We start from the raw sequence: 23,437 nt of genomic DNA, 5'->3' as shown, positions 1-23,437 counted from the left end.
CAGAAGTGTGAGACTATGTAGATATCAATAATAAGTCATGTCCATATCACCGGTTGACATCCCTTGAACTGTAGCCTACAAAAGCCTATTCCTTCATTTTTCCCGCGATCCATCAAATGCATGTGGTGTGTCATCATAGTAGTCTATGACTCTGGGACGGCATTATGGGCGGGCCTTAGGTGGCCTGGCCTGTCCTACCATACCTCCTTGCCCGTCCAAATAAATATGGATTTATTTGACTGAATCCGTGCTGAGAGAAAGACCATCAATATGTTAAAGCATCAGAGCGAGAGAAACAGTGCAACTCTGTCTCAATGTGTAGAGTATGTACACGACATGGACAAAGAATGTGGACACCTTCAAATTAGTAGATTTGGCTATTTCAGCCACACCTGTTGCTGATAGGTGCACACATCCATTCAAACTCCATAGACAAACATTGGCAGTAGAATGCCCGTACTGAAGCACTCCTTGATTTTCAACGTGGCATTCATTCATCATAGGATGCCACCTTTCCAACAAGTCAGTTAGTCAAATTTCTGCCCTGCTAGAGCTGCCACTGTCAACTGTAAGTGCTGTTATTGTGAAGTGGAAACGTTTAGGAGCAACAACAGCTCAGGCGCGAACTCAAAGAACAGGACCGCTGAGTGCTAAAGCGTCTGTCCTCGGTTGCATCACTCACTACCGTGTTCCAAACTGCCTCTGGAAGCAACGTCAGTACAAGAACTGTTCGACGGGAGCTTCTTGAAATGGGTTTCCATGGCCGAGCAGCTGCACACCAGCCTAAGATCACAATGCGTAATGCCAAGCGTCAGCTGGAGTGGTTAAAGCTCACCGCCATTGGATTCTAGAGCAGTGGACACACGTTCTCTGGAGTGAGGAATCCTGCTTCACCATCTGGCAGTCCAACAGACAAATCTGGGTTTGGCGGATGCCAGGAGAACGCGACCTTCCCCAATGCATAGTGCCAACTGTAAAGGCTGGTGGAGGAGGAATAATGGCCTGTTTTTCATGTTCGGGCTAGGCTCCTTAGTTCCAGTGCAGGGAAATCTTAACACTACAGCATACAATGACAATCTAGCATTCCTGTTTCAGCATGACAATGCCCCCATCCACAAAGCAAGGTCCATACAGAAATGGTTTGTCGAGATCGGTGTGGAAAAGCTTGCACAGAGCCCTGACCTCAACACCATCGAACACCTTTGGGATGAATTGGAATGCCGACTGCGAGCCAGGCCTAATCTCCCAACATCAGTGCCGACCTCTAATGCTCTTGTGGCTAAATGGAAGCAAGTCCCTGCAGCAATGTTCCAACAGCTTGTGAGAAGCCTTCCCAGAAGAGTGGAGGCTGTTGAAGCAGCAAAGGTAGGACCAACTCCATATTATTGCCAATGATTTAGGAATGATATTTTCAATGAGCAGGTGTCCACATACACTACATGGCAAAAAGTATCTGATGCTATCTGGACCAAAATACTATGATACCATTTCTGACATGGGCTACATATAGAGGGGGCGCTGTTTCGCTCGCTCGGATGCTTTCTCTGGTGAAATCGTTTTAGCAGAGAGGAAGAGGTTACGCGAGAGGGCTCACTCTCGCCAATATCTGTCCAGAATAAGCCCAAATTGCCCAATATGTTTCTATGGGCATAATATGCAGATCTAAGCTTGTCGCCCACCTTCCCGCCTTTGGGACAAAGTCTCCCATTGTTAGGGCAGAGTCATGAGCGGCTCGTCATGAAATATAGATCTTTGGTTTCAGCCTCTTGCAAATTGGAAAGTTGGCGGGTGCATAGTGCACTGTTAGGATGCTGGATTGCCCTAAAGTAAATTGATGTTTTGCCAAAATTATATAATTACTCCTGTCAACAACAAAAAACTTTATCACATAACATTATAGGTATAGCTGATTGAGTTGCGGTTGCTGGTGAAAAGCGTCTAAAATGTGTGAAGATAATGTGTCTTGAGTATAATTTTTAATGTTGCATCAAGAAGTAGGGGAGGGGAGGTGACTTAGATATGGTGCGTCTCCCGAATGCATCCATATGTAGGAAAGTGCCCATTTGTCTGATTGTCTTAATTCACCACGAACACCACTAATAATGTAGGCTGAGTTTGTAATTTTTTCTTCAACTCACACAGTAAGTCAACAGTTTTTTATAAACATCCATTGCGCATGATAGTCCCTCACTACTTAAAAATCTTTCCAACACTCCCGGCCTCGATATTCACCAAGCCTCGGTGTGAAAGAGCAAAATGTAATTATCTGATGATCCCATGCATCCAGTGGAAACATAATAACACAAAAACAGCTGTCTGTCCTGATTTCACTGTCGCAGGAATCTCTGAGGCTAGTCGATACAATATTGGAAGTTCGCTAGCGACTGGCTCGACTCTGTGATGATTTGATACAATGCTATACTTCACTATAATAACTCAAGTCAAGACTTAGAAAAGGAGGCAGACAGGCGGAGTTGAGAGATTAATGTGATTGAAAGAGCCAGAATTTATCAGGATATTTTTTACTGTTTTTTTTTGTCGACTTTAGGCCTATATATTTTACTTAGTTGACAATTGAAGTTAGGCCTACTGCTGTATTGGCATAAACGGCATTGCCATAAGCTGCATTACCATAAACTATTTGAGTTCTATGCTCTCATTCCTTTAGCCGCCAATGGATCACTGTGTATCAATGTGTCCATATTGAGGCTGGTGCTCTCGCCTCAGTTGAATTTACATTTTTTTTTTTTTACATCAGATTATGATTAACCACGTGACAATTATTTGGTGAAACGACAACGTTATTACACCAATTTACAAAAATTGTGAACGGGCGCTCACCTAGGGAAATCAAAGGCCCATCCAACTGATTTGTTCCCTGCTCTTACTTGTAGTCAGACTCGCTCAGGTGGAACAAACTTAAATAGCCACTGAATACGCCGATTGGCACGTGTGTTGTTCATTAGATTTCAGTCTTGGAGGTGTTTCCTGACTGATTCCACATTTAGTTAAATATGCTTGTCCCCCATGAGCCACTGTAGACGCGGAAGCCCATTTCACACCATAAAAATAATCAGAATGAATCTAAAAGACGCCTGTAATTAATTTAGACGTTTTTGCCGAGGACATTTTAGTTGCGCAATTTTACACCCAACTACAGTGTTTGCTGCAGTATTTCTCAAGTAAAAGAATGCACGACATGTTGTTTTACATAAACAAAGAGTTGCTGGGCAGGTCTGTCTTACTGTCTATTGGATAGAGAGAAATCACCACAGCTTCATGTCAGTGGGCATATGGACATTGTCAAATCAAAACTCAACCTTAATATTAGACGAGACTGACTTTATGACCAAAATGATCCTACACGTTGTAGTAAATTTTGACACAATACCTTATTCTGGCTTGAATCTTTGCCACACACAGGCCGTTTTCAAAAGGATTGTTTGCTTTTGAAAGGCAGTCGCTCTTTAAACTTGCATCTTTTTTTCAATGCTGATTTTGAATATCACTGAGAAAACTGAAAGGTGTCATAAATACTCCCCCCCCACAAACATCCTTAATGAATTTAAAAGTAATCCTAAAAGTAATTTTTCAAAAGTATCTGTAATCCGATTACAATATTTTAGCTGGTAATGAAATACAGTTATTTTATCCATAACTCCCCAACCCTAATAAATACAATCAAACCCAGTTCTGACTTCACTTGAGTTCCTTGACTGTCCAGCAACACGAGGTCAAACTTTCAGCTAGCGCATTTTACAATTCAACAGTGTCTTCCACAGTCTTTCAAAAACATTGATTTCTGGTTACGTCCAATTAACAAAACACAAAATCCATGTGAATACAAAGGTGGTTGAAACCCCTGATTGTCAAATAACTTGTTAAAGGGTATCTCCCGAACTCCAATGCCAAAAGCAGGCATCTAGACAGTCAAATGACAGACTATTGTAGTCTTTCACACAATTTGGTTTTCATACTTCAAGGGCATTCAAAACTGCATCAATGAAATACATTAAAGATGATCAAAACCTCTAGAATGCAACGTGTGATAGGCTTACACACAATAACTCAGGATATTACAGGGTCATACTTGTGAACATTAGAAAGTTCAAGATTTAGCTTAAGCAATCGACAATTAACATCGTCGACGCATTGCACGTAATCAAAGACTACATGTTAGCTCTTGTTGTTGACATAGTTGGACATGATAGAACACCTTTCCTATTCACCCTACTATTTGTCTATGCATTATTTGAATCGCGCATCAAGGTCCAACAGTGAACAGTTTTTTCCTTAACAAAAAGATTGTCACAAGGGGGCGAGAACCCAATGATAACATTGGTATATAACAGCTATATGACATGTCCATAAAGGTTCTTTGACTTTTGTTAAATGATATACACTACCGTTCAAAAGTTTGGGGTCACTTAGAAATGTCCTTTAAAATAACATCAATCTGATCAGAAATACAGTGTAGACATTGTTAATGTTGTAAATGACTATTATAGCTGGAAACTGCAGATTTTTAATGGAATATCTATATAGGCGTACAGAGGCCCATTACCAGTAACCATCACTCCTGTGTTTCAATGGCACGTTGTGTTAGATCATTCAAGTTTATACTTTTAAAAGGCTAATTGATAATTAGAAAACCCTTTTGCAATTATGTTTGCACAGCTGAAAACTTATACTGATTAAAGAAGCAATACAACTGGCCTTCTTTAGACTAGTTGAGTATCTGGAGCATCAGCATTTGTGGGTTCGATTACAGGCTCAAAATGGCCAGAAACAAAGACCTTTCTTCTGAAACTCGTCAGTCTGTTCTTGTTCTGAGAAATGAAGGCAATTCCATGCGAGAAATTGCCAAGAAACTGAAGATCTCGTACAACGCTGTGTACTACTCCCTTCATAGAACAGCGCAAACTGACTAACCAGAATAGAAAGAGTGGGAGGCCCCGTTGCACAACTGAGTAAGTAGATTAGAGTATACATTAAATGTGGAATAACTCAAGGGGAATGAATACTTTCTGAAGGTGTTATGACTGCTGTTATCAGCTGGCATTGTGAAATTATTTTGCAATATTATCAATATCAAATCACTCATTCTGTTATGTATGTATCAAATGATGATGCCAGAGTCTAATCAATGATCTTAAAATGAAAAGTGTGTCTTAGGGGCACTAAGACCGCACTCAACAAGCTGTTTTAGGCCATAAGCAAACAAGAAAATGCTCATCCAGAGGCGGCGCTCCAAGTGGCCGGGGACTTTAATGCAGGGGAACATAAAACTGTTTTACCTCATTTCTACCAGCATGTTAAATGTGCAACCAGAAGAAAAGAAAACTCTAGACCACCTTTACTCCACACACAAAGATGTGTACAAAGCTCTCCCTTGCCTTCAATTTGGCAAATCTGACCACAACTATCCTCCTGATTCCTGCTTACTGGCAAAAACTAAAGCAGGAAGTACCAGTGACTCACTCAATAAGGAAGTGATCAGATGACACAGATGCTAAGCTACAGGACTGTTTTGCAAGCACAGAGTGGAATATGTTCTGGGATTCTTCTAATGGCATTGAGGAGTACACCACATCAATGACGTCGTCCACACAGTGACTGTACATACATACCCCAACCAGAAGCCATGGATTACAGGCAACATCCGCACTGAGCTAAAGGGTAGAGGTGCCGCTTTCAAGGAGTAAACTCTAACCCGGACGCTGATAAGAAATCCCGCTTTGCCCTCCGACAAACTATCAAACAGGCAAAGCGTCAATACAGGACTAAGATTGAATTGTACTACACCGGCTTTGACGCTCATCGGATGTGGCAAGGCTTGCAAACTATTACAGACTAAAAAGGGAAGCACAGCCGCGAGCTGCCCTGTGACACGAGCCTACCATGAAGTGCTTTCAAAGGCTGGTCATGGCTCACATCAACACCATTATCCCAGGAACCCTAGACCCACTCCAATCTGCATACCGCTCCAACAGATTCACAGATGATGCAGTCTCTATTGCACTCCACACTGCCCTTTCCCACATGGACAAAAGGAACACCTATGTGAGAATGCTATTCATTGACTACAGCTCAGCGTTCAACACCATAGTGCCTTCAAAGCTCATCACTAAGCTAAGGACCCTGGGACTAAACACCTCTCTATGCAACTGGATCCTGGACTTCCTGACGGGCCTCCCCCAGGTGGTGAGTGTAGGTAACAACACATCTGCCAATCTGATCCTTAACACGGGGGGCCCGTGGTGTGTGCTCAGTCCCTTTCTGTACTTCCTGTTCACCCATGACTGCATGACCAAGGACGACTCCAACACCATCATTAAGTTTGCCGATGACAACAATGGTAGGCATGATCACAGACAACGATGAGACAGCCTATAGGGAGGTCAGAGATCTGGCAGTGTGGTGCCAGGATAACAACCTATCCCTCAACATAATCAAGACAAAGGAGATGATTGTGGACTATAGGAAAAGGAGGACCGAGCACGCCCCCATCCTCATCGACGGGACTGTTGTGGAGCAGGTTGAGAGCTTCAAGATCCTTGGTGTCCACATCACCAACAAACTAGAATGGTCCAAACACACCAAGACAGTCGTGAAAAGACCACGACAAAACCTCTCCCTCTTAGGAGACTGAAAAGATTTGGCATGGGTCCTCAGATCCTCAAAAGGCTCTAAAGCTGCACCATCGAGAGCATCCTGGTTGCATCACTGCCTGGTATGGAAACTGCTCGGCCTCCGACTGCAAGGCACTACAGAGGGTAGTGTGTACGGCCCAGTACATCACTAGGGCCAAGCTTCCTGCCATCCAGGACATCTATACCAGGCGGTGTCAGAGGAAGGCCCTAAAAATTGTCAAAGACTCCAGCCAGCCTAGTCATAGACTGTTCTCTCTGCTACCACACGGCAAGCAGTACCGGACTACCAAGTCTAGGTCCATAAGGCTTCTAAACAGCTTCTTCCCCCAAGCTCCTGAACAGCTAATCAAATGGCTAACCAGACTATTTGCATTGTCCCCCATCTTTTTGCTTCTCTCTGTTTATTATCCATTCTAAGTCACCTCTACCTACATATTACCTTGACTATTATTAGTTATTTTTCTTCTTTATTTTTATTTACAGTTTATTTGAGTAAATAGTTTAACACTTATTTTTCTTAAAACTGCATTTATTGGATAAGGGCTTGTAAGTAAGCATTTCACTGTTGTATTTGGCGCATGTGACAAATACAATTTGATCTGATTTTGATTTGAAGACTAGGGATTGATAGTAATACCAACAGCAATTTTTACTGAATTCAATCGTCTTGAATTTGACAAAGATGTGCTCACATCAGTTATTCAATTGAATTTAGTTAGCTTGTCAGAAGTAACAGTTGCTAAAATATGATTTGTGAGAAATAGTATATGGAATTTTGTTGTAGATCCATTAAACCTCTCCTTGATTGTAAGCATACAAGCACTATTTGGTGAATGGGTAAATCCCAAAGCTGTTCCAGGACTTGCTGTGAAATCAAAAACTCAAATCTGAATTGGATGAATTGTCTTTCCGCCGACGTGATGGACAAGATTCACAAATAAACTCAAAAAGATCATCCAATTCAGGAACTGTTTCAATAACATTGTCTACAAACGTATTAATTACATTTGCAAAATGGACACAACATTTTTGCAAATAGTGAGGGATGTGTTCTAATGCAGAGCTACTGAAACCTAGAAAAATGTTTGCTTTTGAGAAAGTATATCTTTTTAAAAAACTGTGTTTGCCCATTTTAATGGACATCTATTTCAGTAAGGTACTTACTTTATTAGCCAGAAATGATTTGAAGGCGCAATGCAGAGCTGGTACTGTACATCGTTGATCAATAAACTAATTCTTATTTCCTGTATTATCTCACAGACAGTGAAGTGTTATGCGATATTATAGGCGTGACTATAGTATGGGATCGATTTAAACTCCATGTTAAATAAAAAATCAGCCAGTCAATGTCGATGAAACTTCATAAATTACCCTTATCGGAGGTACACAACACTCCCCCGCCTCTAGTCATGAACCATTCAGCCCTTACCGAAAACCACATACCGGATTTTTAACAGGGTCATTAGCATTAGGAAAAAATATTATATTTATTGAGGATGAAAAGGGCAGTTTTTATGGAGCAGTGTGGATAAAGGTCGAATTTGGAGTACAGTGGCAATTCCCATCCTTGCATTGAGGTACATTTTCTGACCAATATCTCACTCCGGGTCCACTGCTTCTTAATGTGAGATTGTGTTCCGACCCCAGTGCATCTCAGTGTAAACAAGCGTAATGGTAGGGTCGGTATCTTCTGGCACGACCCGATTAGCTCAAGATCTAGGCGTCGGATAAGAACGAGAATGCAGTGTACATAAAGTGACCATGAGACTTGCTCCCTTTCGGACTGACTATGTTTGTAGGTGCAACAGTTCTGATTAAATTTATAATTTATCACTCTCACGTGTCAATAGAGAAACAAGGAGGTGCTAACTTTTTGTAGCATTTCTAACAATGCTACATATTTTTCAACCTGATCTCAGAGTTCTATCTAAAACCGGGCCAAGCAACTAGGTTGCTCAGCAACTCAATAACACAGCTGGCCGGCTGTACCAAGCAAAATAAGTGTTGGAAAACAAACCTAGGCTACTGTAGTATGTTGGTATTCAAGCTGAGGCTAATCAATAAATGCATACAGATAATTGTCTAACATGAAAAAATAGGTTGGTTGTTATCAGTGATCTGTTTCCAATTTGATAAGCCAAATGAATGTGGTTTTGTAGTTGTAGATAGCAAGCTATCTAATGTAACGTTACACCAGTCAGACAAGCGCTAACGTTGGCTAGGTCGCTCACCAACAAGCAAGTAAAGCAAGCTAGCTAATTTTTTTGCCAAGGAAGGTTTTTCATATAAGACTGACGTCATCTGTGTAAACTGCTGACCTATCCAGCTTGCAATGATGAATCGGCCCAGAAGCGGCCCTCTTCCGAGGGGCTGGAACTGATTGAATCGGCCCAAGTACATCAGGCCATTTCCGCCTACCGGAATTCAGCCGAATTTGCTGGCATCTTACTAGAATCCCCCCAGAAGCGGTGCAGTTATAAATAATACTATTATACGTTTTATCTATAGAAATTATACCCATTCACAACTTTTGAAAATCATTTTATTTATCTATTTTTTTTTACACCCTTTTCGTCAAATCCAATTGTCTTGTCCCATCGCTTCAACTCCCGTACAGCCTCGGGTGAGGTGAAGGTCGAGAGCACCAATTTGTAGGAGGAAACACCTGGTGACTGTGTCAGCATGCATGCGTCTGGCCCGCCACAGGAGTCACTACAGTGCAATGGGACAAGGGCATCCCGGCCGGCCAAACCCTCCCCTAACCCGGACGACACTGGGCCAATTGCGCATCGCCTCATGGGTCTCCTTATCACGGCCGGCACGGGTATCGAACCAGCATCTGTAGACTGCTGTGCTACTCGGGACCCCATCCAAAGTTTTTAATGCTTATCAATTGCCTGGCACAAAGCATATACATTTTTAAATACTACTTGAACAGGACTTAAAGAATTTAAGTTAAATGTACATTTTATTTTTTGATCACAGAAACAATGAGGAAATATGAAAAAATAAATAAATAATGAAATGTTAATTATATAAAGCAGCCTGGAAATCCTTTGCCAGAAAGTAGCCACAATTGGCCAGAGCCCTAATTAATATATTTGGTCCAGATAACTCACACCGGAATCGGCCCGAGCTCAATCCCCGCATCCTAGCCATAAGTAATACAGTATTATAAGTAATACCGCCAAATCGGCCCAGATCCACTGTGCTAGCTGGGTAGACACTTGTGTGTAATCAGAGCACAAACACATATGAACAAATAAGCTAGCGAACGTCCTTGGCTGCCATCCTTTGTTAACATTAGCCAGCGCAAGCCTGCAAAGTTATTTAATGTTAGATAGCTAACATTAGCTTGCTTATCCAAAGTCCAGCTTGCTAGCTAACACCAGTCAGCTTGCTAGCTAGCTAAAAAATAGGTAAAGAAAGGTAGCTTGCTATATTTGGGCATGGAAGGTTTGTACACAAATTACTTCAGCCGTTAGCAGACAACGGCTGACCTTGACACAGAAGATAGCTAATGTTAGCTAGCTAACGTCCAAATGCCCCCCCAAAGCCGGATTATAGAAATGTATAGGATGCATAACTCTGCAATGCTTTAGGCTAGAAACAAGCTGTAAAAGGCACAAGAAAGATGCGGCTCGAGTTTATTTGGGGATATCTTTGTTTAGTCTTTATGATTATATGACCTTCAAAAGTAAATTACTTAAAATAGTCTTCTTTTACTTTTGTCATATTTTAGAATGTAAGACTGTCACAATCAATTCACCTCTCAGATAACTGCAGACAATTACTTTTGACTATCCATGCTAAATTCTACACATATGTTAACAGTTAGTTCCAAACTGATTTGAGCTATTAACCCGTAAGAGTCTAAGCTGGGGAGGGGGTACTACTAAGCTATATGGAATTGGTTAAAGAAAGGCAAACCAATGATCATTTTGCTATTTGATTTAGAATTTTAAGACCTTTTGAAGTACAACAAAAATATATGCAAAAATTATTTGATAACATTTTATTTGGCCTATTACGAACGCATTGAATAACATGAACTGTATGGAACAACAGAGTCCCAAAAAACAAGTGGTGTCTATCATATCAGAGATATGTGACTCGTTTCAGGAAACTAGGCGTATGTCGTGGGTCACTACTTCACAGGAGCGCCATTTGAACGTAAACTTTAAAAAAAATCAAAATGTGTTTTTTTTTGGGCAGAAATGCCTTCTGGAACATGTGAACTTTCATGTGCCTTAACAACAAACTTGTATGCCATCTGTAAATACAAATTTGATTGTTAAATTATGAGTCTGTTTGGTTAAGCTATAGAAAAAAACAACAACCTTCCTGCTAGCCATGATTGGCTGAGATAATGAATGGGCTGGACATGCCGAGAGAGGAGTTCAGATCGGTCTGACATATAGAGGGCTTCTGTCTATTGAGCTGGTCAGTCTGTGCTGGTAATCCTGTCGAACTCGGCTTTAAAAAAATGTATTGTGTAGTGGAGCTGCATAAGTGTTGATCTCCACTTTCTGGAGGATCGAGTTTTGAAATCAGTGGAATTATAGTATGATAGCTAAAGAGATGGAGAAAACACCTGTCTCCGGATTACATCTTCAAACTAAGGGCAACCGTGGGATGGCATCCGTGACCGGGAGACATGTCCATCATGCCTGATGATGTAAGATAGTCTAGCTAGCTGTATTTTCAGATATTACACATTTCAAATTGACAGAAAGTGGTTTAATTTCAAGCTAAAGTGTACTGTTAGCTGATGTTAGCTGGCTGGCTCCCTAGCTAATGTTACGTGTATGATGTTATTATTCGTATCCCATAGCTGTTTGCTTGAATAGTTAGATCCTGATGTTAGCTAGCTTACATTGAATCTGGTTGGTTAGTTACCACTACCAGCAAAGCGAGGCGTAGTAACGTCATGAGCTGGCACTATGTTAACTGTTGTTTAATTAGCTTACATTAGCTGGCTCGCTAGCTAGCTAACGTTACGTGATGTGTATGATCTTACACGTTGTTTGCCTAGCTAGGTTCATTGTTTACCTAGCTAGCTAACTATATGTCTTAAGCTAAAGTGTACTGTTAGCTAGCTAGCTAACTTTAGCTGGCTGGCTCCCTAGCTAAAGTTACATGTACAATGTTATTATTCGTATCCCAGAGCCGTTTGCTTGGTTAGTTAGAGCCTAATGTTAGCTAGCTAACATTGAACCTGGTTGGTTAGGTCCCAGCTGTTTCATGCAGGGTAGTAACGACATGTTTTGACACTATGTTCATTGTGTTTAACTAGCAAACGTTCGTACATTCAGTCTGAGTATGCCAGAGCGCTGAATAACTGATGAATTTACGAAAGCACAACACCAATTGAATATAGCCGGTGTCAGTAAACATCAGCAAAAAAGTGTAATGAAATTGTTGCCAGCAGTGCTGGTTAGGCTGTTTTCATGTTATCCAGAGGTAAACAAATCATCTGCCAGAGCGTCAAGTGTGCACTTAGAGAGCGAAACGAGATGGGTGGGGCTAAAGCTTAAGAGGGTGTGAACAATGCTGAATGGGTGCAGACAAAGATTAGCTCTTCACTCTAGGTACCAAAACATTCAAAGGCCATTTTCTCAAAAGTGAGTTTACAAGTTATCAACTTTCAAAGCATAATTACTTTCCTATTGTTCCTAAAAATGGAGTGTATGATATACCATGTTGTAGTCTTTACTCTTCTCCAATGTAAAAAAAAAAACCACAATTTGAAATGTTGCTAATTAAGACCGATTTGAGCCAGTCGGTCACATATAAGAAAGATCAGGAAACTTTTTTTTTTACATGTATTTAACCCCTTATTTTTATCACTAACAGTCTCCATATATACTTCCATTTATTTTTTCAACTGGTACCAGGGGACCTTCAGACGAGTCTTGTGAGGCCTGTGGGCGTCCTAGAGCAAAACAACGAACATGTTCGTGCGAGTCTCACCTTTACACAGAGGGGTCCTATTAGTGTGTAGCCCAAACTGTGCGGAAGCTACAGACAGAAGTTGGCAGATCGGCTGTACCGACTTCAGTCCTAAGACGCTTGTGGGGGTCGTAGAGCAAAACAGAGAACACCATCATGTTCAGGAGAGTCTCTTCTTTCCATAGAGTGGTCATAATAGTTTGGACGCTAGAGACGATTTTGTGAGAAGCCTGATCTTCTGGATGTTTCATGGTCTGACACACTGCTCTTGCTCTGTCACCTTTCACCACAAATGTGGAAGAGTTACATAGATATCTCCAGCTCAAACTGACAGATTTCTATGTGGATTTTATTAACACTAATTAGATTTCCACAGGGGCGCAGACATCAACCTTAGGGTGTTAAAGGGCTACAGGCAGCAGAACAGGATTTAAACCAGCAACCCTTGCGGTTATGCAAGCACATCACCTGTGGCATAAAGGCTGATCTTTTGGCAGAGGCAAAATTAAAGGTTACAATAGCACTGCCAATATTTTAAGTTGAATGTGGTACAAATCACCTTCTAGTGGGAGCACCAATTATAAGACTATGAATTACAGTAGGCTGTTTGAGAAGGTTTGAATCCTAAGCAAACTGCATACACATTGTTTGAAGTACAATAGACCAACATAGCTACTGTAGTAGGTCAAAGCTGTTAGCTGAAAAACATTGGTAGAGCATGGATGGAGTAGGCGTTGTGGTGCTCATGTGAATTTCCTTTCTTTTTCGGCGTCAGACCAATGTCTACTTCTCACTTAAAACATTGTTTAAAATTAACAATTATTTTAATTTTGTATTTATGTCTTTAATCTGTTCTATCAATTAAATCTGTATTGTAAAATATAAACATAAACCTTTGAGTCTAAAATTTGGCAAGTCTTAAAGACTGTCTGGATGCTGTATGTCTGGTCGAGAAGATGTCATATAACTAGATTACAACCAGATAATGCCATTTTGTTTAATTCCAATACATTTTTGTTATCTGGCCAGATTACACTTCTCTGGTTGTTAAAAAGACGTTAGCTAAACTTCCTCGGACTAGGGCGTCATAAAAGACAGCATAATGACGTAATTGAAAACAGTTTTACCCACTGGATTAACATCTACAAATAAACTACATTTCCCATTTTTAACCAAAAAGAAAATAAACCATTTTGGAAAAACACTAAAAACTTCAATGTTACATTTGTGAGGGGGACATTTTCTCTCTCACTTTTGTTCATATTTCTTCAAGTGATTCACATCACTGTGATTTATTTGCCAATCTGCTCTCAGTAATATAATAAGGCATTACACAATGTTTTCACTTATCGTTAAAGTTGACCTACATCATGCTACACTTGTCATTACATTCTGTGAAAATGTAATGATATTGTCACTGTTTTCTCATTTTACATACTATGTAGATTATATATTTATGGTATTATTCTAGCTGTTTTCAGATATTGTACTATTTATATAGTGATTTGTCATAAGTCTAAGTACATACAATATTATTATGATTTTTTTAAATTATGGAATCAGAATTTGTGATGCAATCTTGCTAGATAACCGTTTATTCTAATCTAGACGTGGCATGTGCAAATTCACTTTAAGCGTATCTGCCAAATGATCTGTAACTTATCAGATCTGTAACTTATAATGCAAGAATTGGTTCTTACCATGCCTCATCACAGAACTTACTTGAGTTGTCCTGAATGTGTCATTACAAGTTTTTTAAAGATGCAAAAACTACTGTATGCCAAATAAATCTGTGGTGTGTCAAAGAGGAAGAGTTCGCTCTCATTTTAGGATAGTAGTGAATTAATGACTGATTTTATGTTTGAATGTATTTCTGATAGGAACTAAAACAACCTTTCAAAAACTGCACAGCATGAAAGAAGAAGGGGCATCCCTATATTGTCTATTGACAAAAAGGAAGCAGAAGTCTTTTGTCTCTGGCTTGGTCATTCTTTTCCCAACTCACACATACATTAGTAAGCAACACATGTACTGTACTAAAGAATGAGACAGGAGACTTTTGTTAAAAATATTCAGGTCAACTGTCTGTAAATGGTGCATCATCATGCAAACCATGCAAAAAAAGTAAATGTATTTATATAAAAAAATAAGTATTACAAAAAATGACAGTATTTATAAGTACCATTCAAAATAGTTTTCTTTTTCCTGAAACCTGAACATTGCAGGCTCTACGACAAAAAGAATGCATGCGATACATGCAGTGCGGTTTGCTTTGCAGCGATAAAGGTTTGACGTATATATTTATATTAATGCTATATACTTTTTCATCTTAGCTTTATGTATGTTGTGATGAGTGCGCTGTACTGTACAAAGTCTGTTAACTATACAAACGATGTCTTTTCTTTTCGTGTGTGTACACAGTCTTGAGACCTTGGCTTTCTCTGGGCCATTGGGTCACACAATAAGTGTAGGGTGTAAACCAAAATGAGTCAGGTTTCAGTGTCAATTAAATCTGGATTGAATTGGGGTCTATGGGGATAAAGTCTATCCAAACTGACTTGGGTGTAGAGACATGGATTTCACCCAAAATAATTGACATGTGCCGATTGAACTCGCACATGGCGTTGAGTTCAGTGATGTCTGTTTAACCCAAAGACGACTGGCTGTTAGAGGCATGGGCTTAGGGGCTTAAGGTTGTCGATTTGACTCAAACTAAATAAGGGTTGGTGAGGAGGTGTAAGATTAAGGAATAAAAATGGTGAGCGATTCAGGGCGGTGTGTTCCATACAGAATCAGGGAAGCCCTCTCCTGTGGATGACATGGGGAGTTGCCCCCCTCCCCCGCTGGGCGTGAAGGGTTCCGTGTCGGTGTCCGTCTCCCCCTCTGCCAGGTAACGGCTGTCCCGCAACCTTCCCGACCCCCCTGCTGTCCCCAGCGTGGGGTCCTCCCTATCCTCGCGCTCCCCCGATATACTGAACCCGCTGGGTGAGCGCTCCAGCTCCTCGTGGTTCACAGAAAGCATGGATAGCGGCGAAGTGTCCGTCACCGCTCTCTGCCCCATGGTCCTGCCAAGCCCCAGCGTGAGGTGCTCCGTGTAGGGACTTTGTGGCCCATGCCCTCCATTCCGTCCAGCCACCTGGGTGTCCAGGAGTGAGCTGATGGGGAGTACGTTGGGCCGCTCTGTGAAGGTAGGGATCGGGGCTAGGTGGTGGCCAGGTGGGACTTGATGGTCAGGGGGGATGTAGCCACCCCCAGGCAGACCCAGTCCTCCAACTCCTTCCGCCCCTCCAGCTGCAGCACTGGGCTCCCTGCGGCAGCTGTAGTAAGGTGTCACTTTGCTCACAGGCACCTGGTAGGACATTTGGGGGCATGTCTCGGTGTAGTTGAAGAAGACCTGGCGGATCTCAGTGTAGCCACAGCCCTCCTTGCCGTCAGAGCCTGTGTTGCCTGTCACATGGTCAAGGGGCTCCGTGGTCATGTGGGCGGCGCCGGCCGAGTCCACCTGAAGGTGCTCAGTGTGCTGGATGTGCATGTCCACCAGAAAGTCCAGCTTCTTCTCCATGTCCTCCACCTGAGACCACAGAACAGTTACTCACCTACATACTGGAACTACTACACTCTTTTTTTCCTAAAAGTTCCAAAAGGGTTCTACTGAGGGATAGGGTTCTACAAAGGTCCATTGTCATCTGAAGACCCCTTTCTTGGAGACGAGGGTTCCTTGTAAGGCAACAGGTTCTACCTCAAATCTTTTTCATTCTAATAACTATTTTTGGAAGAAGGGCTTCTTTGATGATTTTTGGGAAGGATAGAAGGGTTCCACATATACATATTGTTTTCTCTTTTAAATAGTGACTGAGCATTAGTGCCTTAGCATCAAGAGTTTAAGTAATCTGATATGTTTAAGATAGGTGTGAGAACGTTTTAAAAACTATACCTATATGGGACTTTTTGTGCATGCTGCTGGTATTCCCTTAATTATTTTACATATACAGTACTGACATAGTGATATGATTTATGTCTTTCAAATTAGTATTTTATTGTGCAGAGAGTAGAGGAATTGAAGGGAGTATGAGTCAACCAGCAGTGTGCTGTATGGTACACAGCAAATTGGCTAAATTTGACATTGTGTTGATTTTTCCATCTAATATTTCTAGTGTTGATTCAGAAGTTAAATTAATTTAACACAGTGGTGTAAAATAATCCCAGTGTTGGTGTTAGAGATTCTCCGGAACTTTTGTATACTTTTTAGCAAGTAGTTTTGAAAGTAATGCTCACGAGCCAAAAATCGCAGTACTTCCAGTAAACAGTCACTTTTAAACTAGGGATAGCTCACGCTCATAGATCACGCATGTATGAACTATACATTGACACATCCAGCCAAAAGCGTGAGGTTTAAAAATGTTTTACTAGTTGCCAAAGTTCCAGAGCATGTCTTTAATATCCAGAGTTGAGTGTGATTTTTACTATTTGCAGAGTAAAACTCTCAAACAATCGCCCGTCACTATCATATTGCTCTATTGTAGGTTGATTTTCAGAATACTTTGTTTCAAAACCTGTGTTTTTGCATGTACATTGAGTGGTTGATTAATCTTATGCTACAATAAATAAAAAAATACTCTAAACTAATCAAATCTCTTAATAGTTGGACTTACTGCACCTGCAACTAAGATGGTTGTTTCAGTTTAGATGAGTTAGGTTGTCTCATTACTCACAGTTCTCTACCCCACAGCAGTTATTCTGAATGCAGGTTGCGGGTGAATTAAAGTTCCAAATGTTGGATATCCTCACTCAGGCTGGATTCTAATAGGAATAACATATAACTTCGCCAGCATAATGTGACTTGCAAGCCTGATATGGCCTGTAAACCAGGAGTTTCCTCACACAACTGTGTTAGGGTACAACAAGGCCATCAAAGAAAGGCCTTATGATATGTTATAGATTGTCATAATGAGTTTAATTTTAAAGGCAATAAGGCCGTTGGAACCCAACATGGAGGGTTCAAGGAAGAACTCTTCAAAGATGAAAGGTTTATTAGTAGAACCCTTCTTAGAGGATTCTATGAAAAAAAATCTACCTAGAGTTATTTGTAGAAACCGCTGCAAACGGTTCTAAAAAGCACCAAAAGGGTGTGGATGTGGAACACCAAATGATGTGGAACACCGAAATGGAACACCAAAATGTTCCATATGCACAAAAAGCTTATTTCTCTCATTGTGTGCACAAATTTGTTTACATCCCTGTTAATTAGCATATATTATTTTCTCTATTTCTCTACCATCAGTTTCATCAGCTGTCCGGATAGTTAAGACCGGCCACCCGGACAGCTGATGAAACTGAGGAGTATTTCGGTCTGCAATAAAGCCCTCTTGTGGGGTAAAACTCATTTTGATTGGCTGGGCCTGGCTCCCCAGTGAGTGAGTCCCCAGCTCCCCAGTGGATGGGCCTATGCCCTCCCAGGTCCACCCATGGCTGCGTCCCTGACAATCATGTAAAATACATAGATTAGGGCCTAATGAATTTATTTGTTATTTTATTGTATTCATTTGTTTATTTGTTTATTTTTTAACTTTAGTTTATTCAGTAAATATTTTCTTAACTCTTATTTTCTTAAAACTGCATTGTTTTTGTAAGTAAACATTTCACGGTAAGGTTGTACGTGTTGTGTTCGGGGAATGTGACAAATAACATTTTATTTGATTTTATATTCTTATATAAACAATAACTCAGTAAAAAAAGAAATAGTTTCATGTTGTGTTTAGACTTTTGTTCAGTATAAATGGATTATTGTCTACCTGCCTCTCAATTTCCCTACCTATCTGCAATCTAATGTCCCAAAACTCTACATTTCCTAACCTTCTCCTTCCATTCAAAAACTACTTCTCTGATCGATTTGACACACTGAACTCTGATGGTCTGCTGTCCGGACCTCTGGCAGTCTCTATGGGGGTGCCACAGGGTTCAATTCTTGGGCCGACTTTCTTCTCTGTATACATCAATGATGTCGCTCTTGCTGCTGGTGAGTCTCTGATCCACCTCTACGCAGACGACACCATTCTGTATACTTCTGGCCCTTCTTTGGACACTGTGTTAACAACACTCCAGACAAGCTTCAATGCCATTCAACTCTCCTTCTGTGGCCTCCTATTGCTCTTAAATACAAGTAAAACCAAATGCATGCTCTTCAACCGATCGCTGCCTGCACCTGCCCGCCCGTCCAGTATCACTACTCTGGAGGGTTCTGACTTGTGTGGACAACTACAAATACCTAGGTGTCTGGTTAGACTGTAAACTCTCCTTCCAGACTCACATCAAACATCTCCAATCCAAGGTTAAATCTAGAATTGGCTTCCTATTTTGCAACAAAGCATCCTTCACTCATGCTGCCAAACATACCCTCGTAAAACTGACCATCCTACCGATCCTCGACTTCGGCGATGTCATTTACAAAATAGCCTCCAATACCCTACTCAATAAATTGGATGCAGTCTATCACAGTGCCATCCGTTTTGTCACCAAAGCCCCATATACTACCCACCACTGCGACCTGTACGCCCTCGTTGGCTGGCCCTGGCTTCATACTCGTTGCCAAATCCACTGGCTCCAGGTCATCTACAAGACCCTGCTAGGTAAAGTCCCCCCTTATCTCAGCTCACTGGTCACCATAGCAGCACCCACCTGTAGCACGCACTCCAGCAGGTATAGCTCTCTGGTCACGCCCAAAACCAATTCTTCCTTTGGCCGCCTCTCCTTCCAGTTCTCTGCTGACAATGACTGGAACGAACTACAAAAATCTCTGAAACTGGAAACACTTATCTCCCTCACTAGCTTAAAGCACCAGCTGTCAGAGTAGCTCACAGATTACTGCACCTGTACATAGCCCATCTATAATTTATCCCAAACAACTACCTCTTCCCCTACTGTATTTATTTTGCACGCCATTATTTCTATTTCTCCTTCGCACATTCTTCCACTGCAAATCTACCATTCCAGTGTTTTACTTGCTATATTGTATTTACTTCACCACCATGGCCTTTTTTTTGCCTTTACCTCCCTTATCTCACCTAATTTGCTCACATCGTATATAGACTTATTTTTCTACTGTATTATTGACTGTATGTTTGTTTTACTCCATGTGTAACTCTGTGTTGCTGTATGTGTCGAACTGCTTTGCTTTATCTTGGCCAGGTCGCAATTGTAAATGAGAACTTGTTCTCAACTTGCGTACCTGATTAAATAAAGGTGAAATAAATAAAATAAAAATGAATTTGGAATTGTGTTACATGAGGCCACTTTTGAGGTCTGAAAACATCTGAGAAACTTTGATTTTGGAGTGTATTGTCCCCTTACATGTTGTTCTAAAATTCTTGCAAGAATGTTTCAGATGAAATGCATGTTCACACATTAGATGGATCTCCAATTGAAAGTGTTCCCTCATATAAAGCATTTGGATTGATATGGATTTGACATTTAAAAAAACATATAGATGAGCTGTTTAAGAAGCTAAGATTTAAAGTTGGCTTCTAATACAGAAACAGATCCTGCTTTTCTCTAAGCAGTAGGAAGCAGATTATTCAGTAAACCCTTTTATCCGTTCCTGATTATGATGATATTATTTATCAAAGTGCAGATGCTACTACTCTTAAACCTTTGGATGCCATCTAACATCGTGCCCTTCGTTTCATTACAGGTGACAGATCTGATACTCATCACTGCATCCTGCATCAAAAGGTTGGCTCGACTTCACTAAAAACCCATAGATCTCTACATTACTCCCTTTTTATTTACAAGGTTCTACTTCATAAACTTCCGTCTTACCTAACTGTGCTGTTGAAGGATAGACACCTGAGTTGCCTAACCTGTTCACATAAATGGTTAACTCTTGAGGTTTCTAGGGTCTCCACCGAATAATATGTATATGTGTTGTATTGTGCAAGGCACATCTGAAAAACAGCCATAGGTCTCAGGAGCACAACTAGAGAAAAAGGATGGAACATGGACTGATAAGGCATTTTCTGTACCTGTCTCTCCACTCTGACAAATCTACCCATCATGCTTTGGTCTTGGTCAGCATCTGGAATGGATGCTTTGGCGAGATAGGACTCATGCCTGCAACACATTTAGGGATTAATACAGTTTGATCAGAGCAATGCAGTACAAGATGTAAGCACCACACATTAGTATAAATAATGCAAGATTGTATGACGGTGGGGCAATGTTTTGACAGAAAATGACTTTGCAGTCAGACCTTGGTGACTGTTGAGTTGGAAAGGCAAATGGGTTCTGTTTGTTTTGACTCTTCTTATGTTTCGGGGTCAGAGGGGCACCAGGGGCGAGGATCATGTCTATTCTGAAAAGAAAAAAAAACAAGAACAGATAACATTAGTATGAACAGATATTGTGATATGGTTTCAACACAAAGAATCATGGGCTCAAATGTTCTCCGCATAAATAGCACAAATGCTAAGTGCAACGAAAGGATTAGTTAAACTTCCGTTTTTTACACAGACGTTCATGGCGGAAAGTCAGTTTAGATGTATATGCCTGAGGTTGAAAGGCCTCGCCTTTGGATACAGGTCAGAGAATTAATTTAAATGCAGTTCTTGAATTAGAAATACTGACTAAATATTGTCTAGGAATTGTGAAATAATTTGTATTAATTTGCTATTTTGTCTGGATTAAAATGCAATTGAAGAAAAACAGACCACAGCATCTTACAATTACACAGCATGCACTGAATTGGTGCCCTGTTTACTTAAAGCATGTAAACTTTCACCACCTTGGATCTCATGAACATTATAAACATCAAATTGAAATTTGTCAAATGCACCGTACACATCGGGTGTAGACCTTACTGTGAAATGCTTAGTTACAAGCCAACAATGCAGTTCAAGAAATAGAGTTAAGGAATTATTTACTAAATAAACTAAAGTAAAAAAACAAAACTATAACGAGACTATGTACAGGGGGTATGTGTTGGGGTTAGTCGAGGTAATATGTACATGTAGGTAGGGGTAAAGTGACTATGCAAAGATATGAAACAGCAAGTAGCAGCAGAGGAAAAAACAAAGGGGGGGCCATCAATGTAAATAGTCCGGGTGGCCATTTGATTAATAGTTCAGCAGTCTTATGGCTTGGGGGTAGAAGCTGTTAAGGAGCCTTTTGGTCCTAGACTGGGAGCTCCGGTACTGCTTGCCATGAGGTAGCAGAGAGAACAGTCTATGACTTGGGCGACTGGAGTCTGACAATTTTTTGGGCCTTCCTGTAATGTAGATGCTGGGAGTCGAGAAGCAGGTGCAGGTGGTAGGTTTAATATAACGAGTAACATAAACTCAGCAAAAAAAGAAACAGCCCCTTTTCAGGACCCTGTCTTTCAAAGATAATTTGTAAAAATCCAAAATAACTTCACAGATCTTCATTGTAAAGGGTTTAAACACTGTTTCCCATGCTTGTTCAATGAACCATAAACAATTAATGAACATGCACCTGTGGAACGGTCGTTAAGACAGCTTACAGACGGTAGGCAATTAAGGTCACAGTTATGAAAACTTAGGACACTAAAGAGGCCTTTCCACTGACTCTGAAAAACACCAAAAGAAATATGCCCAGGGTCCCTGCTTATCTGCGTGAATGTGCCTTAGGCCTGCTGCAAGGAGGCATGATGACTGCAGATGTGGCCAGGGCAATAAATTGCAATGTCCGGACTGTGAGACGCCTGAGACAGCGCTACAGGGAGACAGGACGGACTGCTGATCGTCCTTGCAGTGGCAGACTTATTAGGCTGAGAGAGACTGGACTGAGGGCTTGTAGGCCTGCTGTCAGGCAGGTCCTCCCCAGACATCACCGGCAACAACGTTGCCTATGGGCACAAGCCCACCGTTGCTGGACCAGACAGGACTGGCAAAAAGTGCTCTTCACTGACTAGTCACGATTTTGTCTCACCAGGGGTGATGGTCGGATTCGCATTTATCGTTGAAGGAATGAGCGTTACACCAAGGCTTGTACTCTGGAGCGGGATCGATTTGGAGGTGAAGGGTCCGTCATGGTCTGGGGCGGTGTGCCACAGCATCATCGGACTGAGCTTGTCGTCATTGCAGGCATTCTCAATGCTGTTCATTACAGGGAAGACATCCTCCTCCCTCATGTGGTACCCTTCCTGCAGGCTCATCCTGACATAACCCTCCAGCATGACAATGCCACCAGCCATACTGCTTGTTCTGTGCATGATTTCCTGCAAGACAGGAATGTCAGTTTTCTACAATGGCCAGCGAAGAGCCCGGATCTCAATCCCATTGAGCATGCCTGCGACCTGTTGGAGGGTGAGGGCTAGGGACATTCCCCCGAAAAATGTCCGGGAACTAGCAGGTGCCTTGGTGGAAGAGTGGGGTAGCATCTCACAGCAAGAGCTGGCAAATCTGGTGCAGTCCATGAGGAGGAGATGCACTGCAGTACTTAATGCAGCTGGTGGCCACACCAGATACTGACTGTTACTTTTGATTTTGATCCCCCCCCTTTGTTCAGGGACACATAATTACATTTCTGGTAGTCACATGTCTGTGGAACTTCAGTTTATGTCTCAGTTGTTGAATCTTGTTATGTTCATACATTTACACATGTTAAGTTTGCTGAAAATAAACGCAGTTGACAGTGGGAGGACGTTTCTTTTTTTGCTGAGTTTATAACGATACAAAGTAGACGTAGTGTCTAGTCATCAACAACAGAAACAATACTGCTTGGGGAAAGAACCTAAGGGAGTGCAATAACAATAACAATTCTCGGTCTAAAATTGTATTGTTTATTTGCGTATTAGGGTACCTAAGGATTTATTATAAATG

At 41.3% G+C, this 23,437-nt stretch overlaps 1 protein-coding gene across 1 annotated transcript in view; it reads right to left on the bottom strand.

Moving 5' to 3' along the window:
- Positions 1 to 14,460: 14,460 nt before the first annotated feature.
- Positions 14,461 to 23,437, bottom strand: part of kcnq3 (potassium voltage-gated channel, KQT-like subfamily, member 3) — a 155,522-nt gene continuing 146,545 nt past the window's right edge. Inside the window, exons 13-15 of the mRNA XM_064928523.1 lie at positions 20,851 to 20,952; positions 20,624 to 20,711; positions 14,461 to 16,176 (exon numbers count right to left, since the gene is read on the bottom strand). Of these exons, the coding sequence (XP_064784595.1) occupies positions 15,373 to 16,176; positions 20,624 to 20,711; positions 20,851 to 20,952 (994 nt within the window). The 3' untranslated portion in view covers positions 14,461 to 15,372. The remainder of the gene's footprint in view (positions 16,177 to 20,623; positions 20,712 to 20,850; positions 20,953 to 23,437) is intronic.

The sequence above is a fragment of the Oncorhynchus masou genome, chromosome 3 (assembly GCF_036934945.1).
Source record: "Oncorhynchus masou masou isolate Uvic2021 chromosome 3, UVic_Omas_1.1, whole genome shotgun sequence".
NCBI classification, from domain to species: Eukaryota; Metazoa; Chordata; class Actinopteri; order Salmoniformes; family Salmonidae; genus Oncorhynchus; species Oncorhynchus masou.
Note: the sequence above shows the minus strand (reverse complement) of the source record. Positions and strands in the feature narration are given on the sequence as shown.